Source organism: Anopheles stephensi, unplaced genomic scaffold (assembly GCF_013141755.1).
Source record: "Anopheles stephensi strain Indian unplaced genomic scaffold, UCI_ANSTEP_V1.0 ucontig370, whole genome shotgun sequence".
In the NCBI taxonomy this organism is placed as follows: domain Eukaryota; kingdom Metazoa; phylum Arthropoda; class Insecta; order Diptera; family Culicidae; genus Anopheles; species Anopheles stephensi.
In genome coordinates, this window is record NW_023405314.1 from 328726 (window position 1) to 343372 (window position 14647).

General features: G+C 44.6%; 1 protein-coding gene across 1 annotated transcript; it reads left to right on the forward strand.

Annotated features, from left to right (window-relative positions):
- Positions 1–409: 409 nt before the first annotated feature.
- Positions 410–11656, forward strand: LOC118516661. The gene is made up of 5 exons (XM_036062626.1): positions 410–3003; positions 4777–4945; positions 5030–5216; positions 5847–5957; positions 11582–11656. The coding sequence occupies exons 1-5, from the start codon at positions 1026–1028 to the stop codon at positions 11654–11656; spliced, it is 2520 nt and encodes an 839-aa protein (XP_035918519.1). The 5' UTR covers positions 410–1025.
- The last annotated feature ends 2991 nt before the right edge of the window (positions 11657–14647 follow it).

Here is a 14647-nt window from a genome sequence, read left to right on the forward strand (position 1 = left end):
TTTACAAACCACTTTAGACAGCCTTGCCGAGTGGTCTGAAAACCTTGGTATCAAGTTTTCTGCAACGAAAACTGAGATGGTAGTCTTTTCTCCTTTTAGCGACACGACAAAAAACAGGGAGAAAAGACTATTTGACCATTTGATATTGTTCGATCCCGAACTAAAATAACAACAACAGTGGATCCAGAGCACACAGGCACCAATAAGAACAATAACGAATCCACGCCACACGTGCCGCCGTTTCCATACTCGGCTTCCAAGAAGTCGAACCGTGTGGAGCGCTTTTGTCAAAGCGTTCCAGAAAGTGTGAGCTGCCGTGCGACGAGAAAGTGCTCGTCGCAGAAATTTAGAACACTCGGCTTCTTTTCCGAAAGCTATAAAAGAGGTGCTGATCGCAAAGCGCGGTCATTCTCGATCACACCGCGGAGGGAAGCCAAGCCAATCCAATCGGCTCTTTTCAGAGCCACCTAATAATTGAAAGAGAATATTGGTTTCAACAAAAAAAAAAAAAAAAACACAACGTAGGCCGTCTTCGGACGTAACATTTGGTGCCGTAGTGACCAGGATTGGCGGGCTTCAGCACTCCTGTGATCCGTGAGTAAAGTGCGTACGTATTTTTTCTCACGCGTTTCGTGTCGTCGCGCAAGTGCGTGCGTGTAACGATTAAGCGAGTTTGTGTCCTCGCGCGTGTACGGGTGTGATATACCACGAGTTCGTGTCCTCGTGTGTATATGTGCGACTCTCCGTGAGTGTGCTTCATCGTGCGTGTGTGTGTGACTTGTCACGAGTTCGTGTCCTCGTGCGAGTGCGTGCATTCTTTTATTCAGCGAGTTTGTGTCCTCGCTTGTGTGGCTAACCACGAGTTTTGTGTCCTCGTGTATGTGATTGTGTTACTCTCCGCGAGTTCGTGTCCTCGCGTGCGTGTGACTTTGCGCGAGTGTGTTTTCGCGCGCGTGTGTGGTTGCCGCGAGTTCGTGCCCTCGCGTGCCTGTGACTTTGCGTGTGAGTGTAGTTTTTAGTCCAAAATGACCAAGGCGGACAAGCTTAAGGCCAAGCAGGCCAAAAGGCGATCGCTGATTGAGTCTATGCGACGCTCACTGCAGTTCGCAGTGGATTACACCCCCGAGCTACAAGATCAAGTGCCTGATCGTCTTGCAAGATTGGTGAAGTGTTGGGAATGTTTCCAATCGATCCATGAAGAGTGTGAAGAGCTAGATGAATCGGAAAACGCTACCAGAAGCAACGATGATATCCTAGCGCAAACGGAAGATCTATTTTTCGAAACCAAGGCTGCGTTATCAAAGCTAGTGAAAAAGGAGAAAGAAGAGCAACCACGCTCAAAGCTCGTAAGCGTGAAACTACCCACTATATCGTTGCCGGTTTTTAGTGGCGAGGTAACGCAATGGTTGTTATTTCATGACACTTTTGTTTCTCTTGTGCACAACTGTGACGATATCGCACCTATACAAAAGTTTCATTACCTGCGCGCGTCATTGAAAGGGGAAGCGGCAGGAATAGTGCACCCAATTCCCATTTCTTCGGAAAATTATACTGTGGCATGGAAAGCTTTGCTTGACCGGTATGGTAACAAGCCGTATCTACGTAAAATGCACACGCGTGAATTATTTGGGTTGCCTTCCATGATCAATAGTGGTGCGCAAGAGCTTCGACAATTAGTGAGCAAATTCCAGCTGCATATTGACATTCTAAAACAGCTAGGAGAAACCGTTTCGGATGATAGTAGCATTATCATGGAAATTTTGGCCAGCAAGCTCGACAAGGCATCGTTGAAGGCTTGGGAAGAACACTACGCTCAGGAGGAAGCTTTGTTAACCTATCCTAGCATGACAGCATTTCTGCTTAAAAGAGCGCAAGCGAGTGAGTCTCTAGCGTTGCAGGTAGGAAATCGTGTTAGCTCTTCCAACGCAAAGGTACCAAACCAGAAAACATCTAAAAGGCTTAGTGTCAATGCTGCAAGCATGAAAGGGAACAATGTGGTTCCTTGTGTTTTGTGCTCTAAAGACCATTATTTATGGCAATGCCAAGCATTTCTGGATCTTAAGCCTAAGGATCGACAGAGCGCTGTTAATGGCAAAGAACTTTGTGGCAATTGCCTACAAAAGGGGCATTTTGCAAAATCATGCCGATCAAGATATACGTGCCAGCAATGCAAAAAGAAGCATCACACATTGCTACATTTCGTGGAAGATGCTAAACAGCCCTGTGAAAAAGGTTCGTCTGATTCGAGCATTATGGCAGCTGCGCATGTAAATAGTGTTGATCGTGTATCCAAAAACGTGTTGCTTTCAACTGTGTTGTTGGAAGTAAATGATGCATATGGACAAAGGCATCTCGTGCGTGCGCTGTTGGACAATGGTTCGCAACCTAACGCCATTAGTGAGTCGCTGTGTCAACAATTGCATTTGCCGCGGAAAAAAGTGAACATTTTGATCGTTGGTGTCGACGGAATAGAATCCAGTGCCAATCATGAAGTTCGTGCAAGGGTACAGTCGCGCGTTACCAACTATTCGGCGGAAATGGACTTCTTAGTGTTGCGAAAAGTGGCGTGTGATACTCCATCCCACGAAGTCCCAGTGCAAAAGTGGAATATACCTGCATCATATCCTCTCGCAGACCCGCATTTCTGCACGCCCGGTCGTATCGATATGATTATTGGAGCAGGGTATTTCTACTCACTATTGTGTGACGGTAGATATAGTCTACCAAACAAAGGCGTGCTGGTCGAAAGTGTTTTCGGCTGGATTATGACCGGTGACATTCCTGCTATATCGAGTGATGCGGTTCGGTGCAATGTGGCAGCCGTCCGTCCTACGATCGAAGAACAATTGGAGCGATTCTGGAAGATCGAGGAACTCCAGGTGAGCGAATACTCTTTTGATGAAAAGGAGTGTGAAAGGCATTTTCAACAAACCGTTTCGCGTGATGGAAGCGGCCGTTATATTGTTCAAATGCCCAAGCAGCCCAACTTCAAGGAAATAATAGGTGAGTCGAAAACCAATGCATTGAAAAGATTTCACCTTCTTGAGAAAAGATTGTCGAAGGATGCTTGCCTCAAAAGCCAATACCACGACTTCATGCAGGAATATTTAGACCTGGGGCACATGGCTGTTGTTTCTGAAAATCAAGAAGAAAAAATCGGTGCATATTATCTTCCACATCATCCGGTGTTGAAAGAGTCCAGTTCTACTACGAAACTGAGAGTTGTTTTCGACGCCTCTGCTAAAACTACGACTGGAAAGTCATTGAACGAAGCTCTGCTAGTTGGTCCCGTGGTTCAGGAGGAGTTGCTAACTTTAGTAATTCGTTTCCGAAAATATCGTGTAGCTATTGTCGCTGACATAGCAAAGATGTACCGACAAGTAACAATGCATCCAGATGATCGGCATCTGCAACGTATTTTATGGAGATTTGACAATGCTCAGCCCATCCGATCATACGAACTAAGCACAGTGACATATGGCTTGGCACCCTCAGCATTCTTAGCAACACGCACATTGTTACAGCTTGCTCATGATGAAGGTAAGCAATACCCCAAAGCCAGTGCCGCTGTGAAACAAAACCTGTATGTGGATGATCTACTAGCAGGAGCGGGAAGTATTGCAGAAGCAAAAGAACTGCGTGATCAACTCAATGCTCTTCTCGAAAAAGGTGGATTTTGTCTTCGAAAGTGGTGTTCCAATTCGCTAGAGGTGCTAGCGGATCTCCCTGCAGAACTTCTTGGAACACAATCCGCCATAAAGTTTGAAGCTGAAGAAAGCATCAAGACACTGGGCATTTGCTGGGAACCCGAAGCAGATTCATTTCGTATGAATGTCTCTATTGAAAACAAGTCCACTATTCACACAAAACGCAGTATATTGTCATCAATAGCTCAACTCTATGATCCCCTCGGTCTTATTACACCAGTGACTATACGTGCGAAAATCATCATGCAACAATTGTGGTTGCAGAGCTTGGACTGGGATGTGCCAGTTCCTCATAAGTTGCAAGAAAAGTGGACAGAATTTCTGCAACAAATAGCAAACTTAGCACAATTTCGCATAGCTAGGTTTGCATTCATACCAGAACATCAGCATGCAGAGCTACATTGCTTTGTTGATGCTTCTGAAGTGGCCTATGGTGCATGCATATACATCAGATCAATCGACAGCAACGGTTCAATATGCATAACATTATTAGCGTCGAAATCAAGAGTGGCTCCACTGAAACCTTTAACAATTCCGCGATTAGAGCTGTCTGCCGCCTTGCTTGGAGCTCGACTCTACCAAAAGGTGGTGTATGCATTAGACACCAAATTCGACGAGTGTTTCTTTTGGTCTGATTCAACTGTTACGCTTCAGTGGCTCAAGGCAGCTCCCAGAACATGGAAACCGTTTGTGGCCAACCGGGTAGCTGAAGTACAAGACATAACACATGGTGCGCAGTGGCAACATGTCTCCGGAAAAGAAAACCCAGCCGATATGATCTCTCGGGGTATATCAACAGTCGAGCTTCTAAACAGTGATCTATGGAGAAATGGTCCCTCGTGGCTTGGCGGAGTCAAATCATCTTGGCCTTCTCAACACTTCGGCGAGAAAGGTGAAACAGAGTTGGAGAAAAGAGCCATCGTTCTCACGGCTCAAGTTGCTGAGACGGATCTAATCTTCAAGCGATTTTCATCGTTTCAACGGCTGTTAAGGGTTTTTGGATTCTGTGTTAGATTCATCAACAATATTCGCAAGCGTGAACCAAAACAGTTTTCGTCTTCGTTAACAGTGAAAGAGTTACAGTCGGCTAAAACGATCCTGTTCCATATGGTGCAAAGAGAAGTGTTTTCAGACGATATTCGCGCTATCACAAAGGGAAAGTGTCTAACAAAGAGCTCATCCATTCGATTGTTGAATCCATTCCTCGATTCTTGTGGATTATTACGCGTTGGTGGCCGGTTGCGTGAATCAAATATGGCATTTGATGGGAAGCATCCAGTTCTTTTGCCAGCATTTCACCCATTTACGCGTCTTTTGATCAGGGATCAGCATCATAAAACATTACACGGTGGAGTTACAATGACCCTTTCGTCCCTGCGTGATGAAGTGTGGATTCTGAATGGCATGCGGGCCGTTCGTAGTGTACTTCGAACCTGCTATCGGTGCATAAGGGCCAATCCAGTTCCAATAGCACAACCTATTGGTCAGCTACCAGTGTCACGTGTTACGGTAAACGAAGTGTTCGCTTGCGTTGGAATCGATTACTGTGGACCGTTTTATTTGCGCCCAACACACCGTAAGGCAGCTTCTCCCAAGTGTTACGTGTCAGTGTTTGTTTGTATGAGCACAAAGGCTGTTCATTTAGAACTCGTTAGTGATCTGAGTACCCCTTCTTTCTTAATGGCGCTGGATAGATTTGTGGCCAGAAGGGGCAAGCCGAAGCATTTGTATTCCGACAATGGCACTAATTTCGTAGGTGCCAAACATGCCTTGCACGAACTATACGTTCTTCTTCAGCGTGACAGTGAAAAAATCAGTGACTATATGGCCAAAGACAGTATCCAGTGGCATATGATTCCACCTCGCGCTCCCAACTTCGGCGGCTTATGGGAAGCTGCAGTAAAGGTGGCAAAAACTCACTTAGTACGTCAGCTTGGTGCAGCTCAGTTGGCTTACGAAGCTATGATTACTATCTTAGCAAAGATAGAAGGCCATATGAATTCCAGACCTCTTGTCCCCCTTTCACAAGATCCTAATGACCTAGAGGCGTTAACTCCTGCACATTTTTTGATGCTCAAGAAACCACAAGTAATTCCCGAACCTGAACTATCCCATCTCCCGCTTAATCGCCTGTCGCAGTATCAGCTTGTTCAGAGATATGCCCAGGGTTTCTGGCACCGTTGGCGCAACGAGTATGTGAAGTCGTTAAACGGTCATCGCAACGTCAAACGGAGCATTCAGGAGCTGAATGTAGGTGATTTGGTGATAGTGAAAGACGAGCAATTACCAGCAGTGAAGTGGCCTTTGGCGCGTATAGTGGAAAAACATCCTGGACCAGATTCAATGACACGTGTCGTGACTCTTCGTACAGCGAATGGGATCATCAAACGTCCAGTTTCCAAAATTTGTGCATTGGAGTGTCATCAGGAAGTGTAAATTTTGGGAAATGTATTCCCAAAAGGTGGCCGGTATGTTCGATCCCGAACTAAAATAACAACAACAGTGGATCCAGAGCACACAGGCACCAATAAGAACAATAACGAATCCACGCCACACGTGCCGCCGTTTCCATACTCGGCTTCCAAGAAGTCGAACCGTGTGGAGCGCTTTTGTCAAAGCGTTCCAGAAAGTGTGAGCTGCCGTGCGACGAGAAAGTGCTCGTCGCAGAAATTTAGAACACTCGGCTTCTTTTCCGAAAGCTATAAAAGAGGTGCTGATCGCAAAGCGCGGTCATTCTCGATCACACCGCGGAGGGAAGCCAAGCCAATCCAATCGGCTCTTTTCAGAGCCACCTAATAATTGAAAGAGAATATTGGTTTCAACAAAAAAAAAAAAAAAACACAACGTAGGCCGTCTTCGGACGTAACAGATATTTTTTTTGCAACTAAAAAAGGTACGGTGAAAATATATCAACTACCGACAATTTTCGATACCTTCGTGTTTGGTTCAATTCAAGGCTAAACTGGAGTACACATATCACCCATCTGGTGCAAAAATGCAGTAAAAGAATCAGCTTTCTAAGGACAGTCACAGGATTCTGGTGGGGCGCACATCCATCAGACGTCCTGCGACTGTATAAGACAACGGTATTATCCGTGTTGGAATATGGCAGCATATGTTTCCATTGGGCATCTAACACGCATATGCTCAAACTGGAGAGGCTACAGTATCGTTGCCTTAGACTCGCACTAAGGAGCATGAAATCAACACACAACATGTCCCTAGAAGTGATGACCGGAGTGATGCCGCTAAAACTACGTTTTGAAATGCTGTCGCTTCGCCTTCTAGTCCGTTCTTCAGTATCAAATCCCTTGATCGAAGAAAATTTTAAAGCGCTTCTAGAGACAGGTTCTAAGAGCAAGATTTTGAAAATCTACAAAGATTTTGTTGCCCAACAAGTGCATCCCAGCGCTCCACAGGCATTAAACCGTGCTGCCCTTCCTGAGACCTACAGTTCCTTTTTAACAACAGATTCCTCGTTGCACGAGGAAATTAAGACCATACCGAATGATCTTCGCCCGATGGTAGTTCCGGGCATTTTCAGGGATAATTTTGGCCATTTAGACCAAATTAGCCAGTATTACACTAACGGATTATCCTCTAAGGAAGGCACCGGCTTCGGTGTTTTAAGTGAGTTCGCCGAAGCATTTTTCAAATTGCGGGAGCCGTGTAGTGTCTACACCGCAGAACTAGCCGCAATCTTGTACGCACTATTGATGATAGCAGCGAGACCTTCGGATGAGTACTTCATCTTCACAGATAGCCTTAGCACTATCGAAGCACTACGATCCCCGAAGGCTGTTAAGAGTCAGGATTACCTTACCATGAAAATCATAGAACTGCTTGCTTGGCTCAATGTTCGACAAGGCGTTCAGGATTTCGCTAATTTGGGTACCTTCTCATTGTGGAATTCCCGGCAACGAGAAGGCAGACTCACTGGCCAAAACAGGTGCCCAACAAGGCGCCTTTTACGACCGTCCGATCTCGCCGAGACATTCACAAAGCTACGTGGGTGTCTCCGGATGGAGCCACTTCCAATTAGATAGATCGCGTGTTGATTAGCCGCCGAGGACAGTCGAGCTTGTTGAACGTCATAACGTATCTAGGGGCCAACATCGATTCCGATCACTATTTGGTTGGCTTAGTGATTCGTTGCAGAATCGCCCATCCCCGCGCCAATGGGGGCGAAGTTAACACGCAGGCTCGGCTCAACACGGAATCCCTAAAGGACAGTCACGTCCAACAGGCATTCAAATCCGCTTTAGGTGAGGCTCTACTACCAGACAACGAATGTGAAACTACGAGCGAACGGTGGAACGCTCGAAAAACTAAAATAATAAGCTGTGCCAATTCCACACTCCTACCACGTCGGGGCAACACCAGATCTGGCTGGTTCGACGAAGAATGTAGACAAGTGACAGAACGTAAAAACTGCGCATACCGAGTAATGCAGCAGCGGCATAGAACGCGGGCATGCGCAGAGGAATACTCACGGTTCAGGAGAGAAGAGAAAAGAGTTCACCGCACCAAAAAACCACTTTGGGAAGAGCAGCGGGTGCGGAAACTTCAAGAAATCAGAGTGCGTTACGGACCAGGAAGAAAGTTTTACCAGGAGATAGCAGGTCGCCAAAATAACTTTAGACCTAAGGTGACCTGCTGTCGGAATAAGGATGGGGATCGGTCATACTACAACCTGAGGAAACTTCTCCACTCTAAATACCTGTCGCGACGGACGAAGCTGGGATTGTACGGAACATTTATAGTCCCAGTACTCACATACGCCTCTGAGACATGGACTCTGTCCAAAACTGACAAAGCCCTCTTAGCCGCGTTCGAGAGGAAGATGTTCAGAAGGATTTTTGGCCCCGTATGTGTGGAAGGACAATGGAGGAGCCGCTACAACGACGAGCTCTACGAGCTGTACGATGATCTCACTATCGTACAGCGCATTAGACTCGCCAGGCTCCGGTGGGCTGGTCACGTCATGAGAATGACAGCGGACGACCCAGCCCGTAAAGTCCTTTTAGGCCATCCACACGGACAGAAGAGGCGTGGTAGGCCCAAATTGAGATGGAGTGATGGCGTTGATGCGTCCGCCAGAACAACCGGGATAACGGATTGGCAGACGACGGCGCTAAACCGTGAGCGGTATCGAGGATTGTTGCAGCAGGACAAGACCGCAAAGCGGTTGTAGCGCCTGATAAGCAAGCAAGCAAGATCTCGGCCCGAGAGTTTCTGCGCCTACCACAGCAACTATTCCTGTCTCTCTGGCAGAGCATGTGGGAAGCGGATGATCTCGGGCGATTCCTTTTCTCGATCTCTCCGCAAATGTTCCTGCGGCCTTGGTTCGGTGGGCTCTCTGTAGACCGGGCATTCATACGCATGATGTCTCGACTTATGTCGAATCATTTCGCGTTGAACGCTCATCTGCAGCGTATAACTCTGGCTCAGACGAAGGTGTGTGGCTGCGGTGACGGATTTCACGATGTGGATCACCTTCTGTGGTTCTGCATGAAGTTTGAAACCGCAAGACCCTCCTTGTTGGGCGCAGTCGAGAGCATCGGCAGACGACCGGATGCAGAAATAAGAGAAATTTTGGCGACTAGGGACCTTGCTTACATGAGGCTCATCTTCCGATTCGCCAGAGAAAACGGACTTATCCTTTGATCTCGCATCCTCATTATCCTTGCAATCCTAAAACATTCCCCTACATTCCTTTTTTGTTATTTGTTGTGTGGTATTTGTCTTAAGTGTTTTATGTTGTGCAACGGGTGATCCGTTGATGAAGCAACAGTATCCGGGGCCAAAGTCGATACTGTCGTAAGAAGAGAAGCAGACTTTTCAGTAACAGTGTTCCTCATTTCTCAGCCTTGATGGGGCGGGCCCGGCCTGGCTGGCGTTGGGTTCGGAGGTGGTCGGCGGGTCCAACCCCGTGATTAGCAGAGACCCTGCTGTTGTGGAATGGAACTCGTCGATAGCTTCTGAGTTCGATGCTGGTTAGGTCGAGCTTGGGCTATCACTGCTGGGCAGTTTAACGAACACTGTTCACAGGCAAATGTTTGTGCTGCCAAAATTGTTGTTTTCCTTCTGTTTTGTTTCAGTCTACATCCACTACACGGAAGGATGGAGTTCCGTGTTAACACAACTTTTGCAGCAACACAGTCATAGACAGCAATAGACCCGGATCAACAATAGAACTGGACAAACACTCCGAAATATTCACACATCCACAACCGAGCACGTCCGGCATAAGGCGAAATATCAGGGGGGAAAGGCAATGGTAATTTTTTAGTGTATTTTTTGTGTTTTTTTGACAGCTCTCCTTCCTCAGCACATGCGGTGCTAACAATTCGGCTTCAAGCAGTCATAATTAAAAATAAATAAATAAATAAATCCTACAAGCTCTAAGAACGGGAAAACCCATCTAGGCAAAATTAAGATTTGACGTAGATCAAGAGCAATTTAGTTTGCAAAAAGATTGCTTGATGCATGGTAGCCGAGTATACATATCTCCTACGACGAGAATGAAATTCCTTCGTGAACTTCACTCAACACATTTTGGCATATCACGAATTAAATCTCTTGCTCACAGCTACTGCTGGTGGGAAGGCATAGACAGGGATATTGAAAACCTGATGAATGATTGTATTTCCTTTCAGTCAGCAAAAGCAAATCCACCCAAGATTTCATTTCATTGTTGGGAACAACCAACAGAACCTTTCCAAAGAATTCATGTGCATTATTCTGGTCCATTCATGGGATTTTACTACCTCATCTTAGCTGATGCGTATTCCAAATGGCCTTCAGTGTAAGTAGTGAAGAGCATGACAACTGAGATAACAATTCGTTTATGCAGAGTTTTTCAGTGCATATGGACTTCCTTCTGTATTGGTGAGTCACAATGGTCCTCAATTTACTTCAGTGGACTTTGCACAATTTGCACAACAAGCACAATATGCTAAATCATCTAAATGCTATTATAAACCAGCACAGCACCACCATCTGGTTATCTGGATCAAGAGCGCGTTCTTCTGATCATGACCTTACAAGCGAGCGAACAATAAAATGTTGATCAATGAAAATTACCTCACGACTCATTATTATACGCATGTGTATACCGCTTATTAGAGCACGAAACGAGCAGACGCGTGTTTTTATTTATTTATTGATTATTACGGTTTGACGCCGTTCTGTTAGACGCGTGTTTTTGTGAGCAAATATATTTTCACCTGTGATATCCGAACTGATATCTTTTCCTGCACTAAGGTTCTGCTCTCAACACTTATTAGCTGGGAGAGAAGGGAACAGACGTGTGTTTCACTTCGTTCCATAGAAGCTGAGCTCGTGCCATTGTCCGTATGCTGCCAAGAGCTACTGAGGATAAAACAGCTGATGTTGTCTTAAGCGAGGATGATACAAATCGAACCGACGTGTGGGAAGATAACTAGTCGTGCATCAAAATAGTGGAATCAGACCGTATGGACCGTTCCAAACACATCGATTTACTAAGGAGTTGCGCCAGAAAGGGACCATCGAGCTTCGGTATTTATCAACTGATCGAATGACAGCCGACACCATGACGAAAACACTCGCGCGAGTCAAACTGGAGCAGCATCGAGCGGCGATTGGTGTCAAAGAGTAAAGGTGTCTTCGATGGACACATGAGCGACCTACCTGTGTGCAACCAAGCCAAATGGCAGATAAAACGTTCTTCTTTCCTATCTTTCTTCTCCTTCCTTACAGATGTAACATAGCCTACACATATATTTGGTACAAAAGCGTCACCTCGTTGGTACAATAACTAATTTCCCGCGTGTTTTCAATCCATGCTAATAGAATTTGACCTAAATTTCTAGGCCGATTTGCGTTTCTAGTCGGCCGCCATCAATGCTCTGCTGAAGCGTAACAAAGCCTATCTGGTCGCTCTGTTCGAAGACACTCACCTGTGAGCTAATCATACCAAATGTGTAACTATCAGGCCGAAGAACATCCAGCTGGCGCTCCGTATACTCCTTAGTAATAATCATCTTAAACTTTTATTTTATATTTCTAAATAAATTCATTTAAACTACTATTCGTAAAAGAACGTAAAAGAGTACACTTATGCTTCCCCAAAAAATATTAAACATTACTGAGATTAATTAAAATCATGTGTCGGCGCATCAGCATATGGCAAAAGGCATTATAAACATCACTTTACTAAAGGCAGCAGTACAAAACTCACGCATATCAACTGTAATGTATAAAGCTTATGTACGCGGACGATATACAAATCTACAGCGTGATAAATAGTAGAAGTGATTGCGAAAATATGCAACACTCCTTCAATTGGTTCTCTAAATGGTGTACGTCTAATTTGTTAACGTTATGTGTCGAGGAATGCAGTGTTTTTGAGAGTTTTAATCACAAAAAGAACCCGATAGTTTATAAGTGAAACAGAAAACTGAACGGAAAACTGAAATCCTCGACCTTGGAACTATTCTTGACTGTAAAAGAACATTTACTAAGCACTACAAATCTGTGATAGACAAGGCCAAACAAATGTAACGATTTATAACAAGAAATGCGAAAAAGTTCAATAACCCTGTTGCAAACGTGTGTAACGCCCATGAGCGCTTGCTGCATGGGCACGCCTGTATTCGAGCTTCATCGTATCGATATAAACGATAAGAAGTAAATGATCGGGTCGTATAAATAGAGACGAAAGATGCGCTCTAGCTCTCTTTTCCTAATACTAGCAAATAAAGGACTCGTTCGTCAATGTTGTCGTAAGGCTACTAAAAACTCGTGTTTTTCGCAATTATTATTCGCCAGGTTGCATTCCCAATATTCTTTAACGAACGTTGTTGTGAACGCGGCAAAATAAAAGAGAACTATAATAAATGGACATGCAAGATTTACAGAAGCAATCCTAAATCAACTAAATATCTTTCATTTAGGATAAATTCTCACAGGCAAATATTATCTTAGAAAAAAAAACTTACTTTCCACCGAGAAAAAGATGAAACTATGATAATTTCTAAGGGTATGCACAGCTGCATTCGTCATGAATGTAAGAATGACGAAAATAGGTCGTAAACAAATGGGTAGAAACCAGGAAAAGACAAGACGCGCAAAGAAACAACGTCTCATGTGCATGGTCATAAAACGATAGGTTCGGATCAAGTGCTTCACACGATCGACACGCCAATGCGAAAAACCAATTCTTCGTTGGGCTTCATAGCCTGGGATGAAGGAAACATTAGAATGCGTTTCATTATTGATGAACATGCTCCAAAAAAGGGATCAACGCAAGATAAAACAAAGCGCGATTGCACTATCCGTAGTGCAGTAAATGAAGGACCACCCGAAAGACAGGAAAATAAACAAACAAATTTGAGCTACAGATTTAGCCTATCATATATGCATAGGACGATGCGCGATGTATTACCCAGGGTCATAAAAAGAGATCGCCCACGTGATCTTATGGTCCGGAAACATAAACAGATAAGCGAACGTCGCTTCAATGTTCGGGATACGCCCGACACAGTAGGTTTATGTTACTAGCCGAAAGCGGTTCTATCTGTTTCGAAGCTTTCCTTTTTTTTCTAACAACCGAACTATAGGGATTGTTTAAAGTATATAAGCCAGGATTTTTGGGCATAAAATCGACGTGTAATTCAGACCTGAACGAAGAAGCTTGTACGTTTCATAAGTAGGGGTTCTTTTACAGATCCGGGAACGTTTCATCTTTGACTTTCCTAAGGATGTTGGTCCCGCACTCCTGTGGTGTTCCCCTTCTCCGTCGGAAGAATTAGGCGAAACTATCCAGCTTCGGTCCACGGTTAAATACTACTCCTGGTCATCCAGGAAAAAAGGGTAACCCGCTTGACCGCTAAAACTGGTCCTTCCCGTTGTCCAACACTGCGTTAGTTGATACGCCAGTCCGACGTAAAAAACTTCTCCTGGTTATCCAGGAAAAAAGGTTAACTGCCCGATGCTAGCGATTATAACAAAGTTAAAGGAATCTGCGTGGAGGTTCCCAAATCGACCATTCCTTCGCGTGGTCGGTTCAAAACGGTTCGTTATCGAGCTAACAACGACGCTAAACCTACCGCTACGGAAAATTACAGATTGATCGAAAACCACCCCTCTCAACACCCTTCATGCTAAAGCGGATGAATGGCCGTTCCACATCAGATCCACATTCCTCTTACAAAAAACAATTATGAAAATCAATTGCCCACTATCTATTTAAAACAAGTGTCCAGATGAAATCGAACACATCACGCAACATTCCGGCTCGATAAAACACCTTTTTAGCAGACGCAACGATATTTAATAGATTTTAAATGTGATTACAACCACGCAAAAGCAGTCTGAAATAAAGTCCTTTACAATACTATGCCTATCATAAAAACTAGAGGAGATTTGAACATGGGGCGGTCTGGTGGCCGACCCGACAGCGGCGTTGGTCTTCACCCGGCAGGACCGGGCTTCAAATCCAATCCGGACCGGCTCCCCGTACGCAGGGCTGACAACCTTGCTTCGGGCAAAATTAAGTCACAGAAAGCCACCCGAGACCTTTCGAGGTTATAGTGCCACCGAATATGAGAAGAAGAGATTAAGTTGATGTTCTAGTAACTTGTAGAAAATAACAAAAAACAAATTTCGAAGAAGAGTTATAATCTCACACACTTTTATACAAGTTGTTTTGGCACATGCAAAATTACATGCAAATACGAACAGTTACAGAAAATATTTTTCTCTATTGTAATGGCCTTAAAAGTCGTGCAAAAATACAGCATAAGTATTTTATGAATGTAAATTTATTTTTGAATTAAATTAGTTTAATAAACGTTTAGTTTTTATTATTTTTTATCTTTTTGATATTGCATGTATTCATTCCAGTTTTTATGACTTACGGCATTTTTAATAACCTTTTAAATGATGTATTTGTA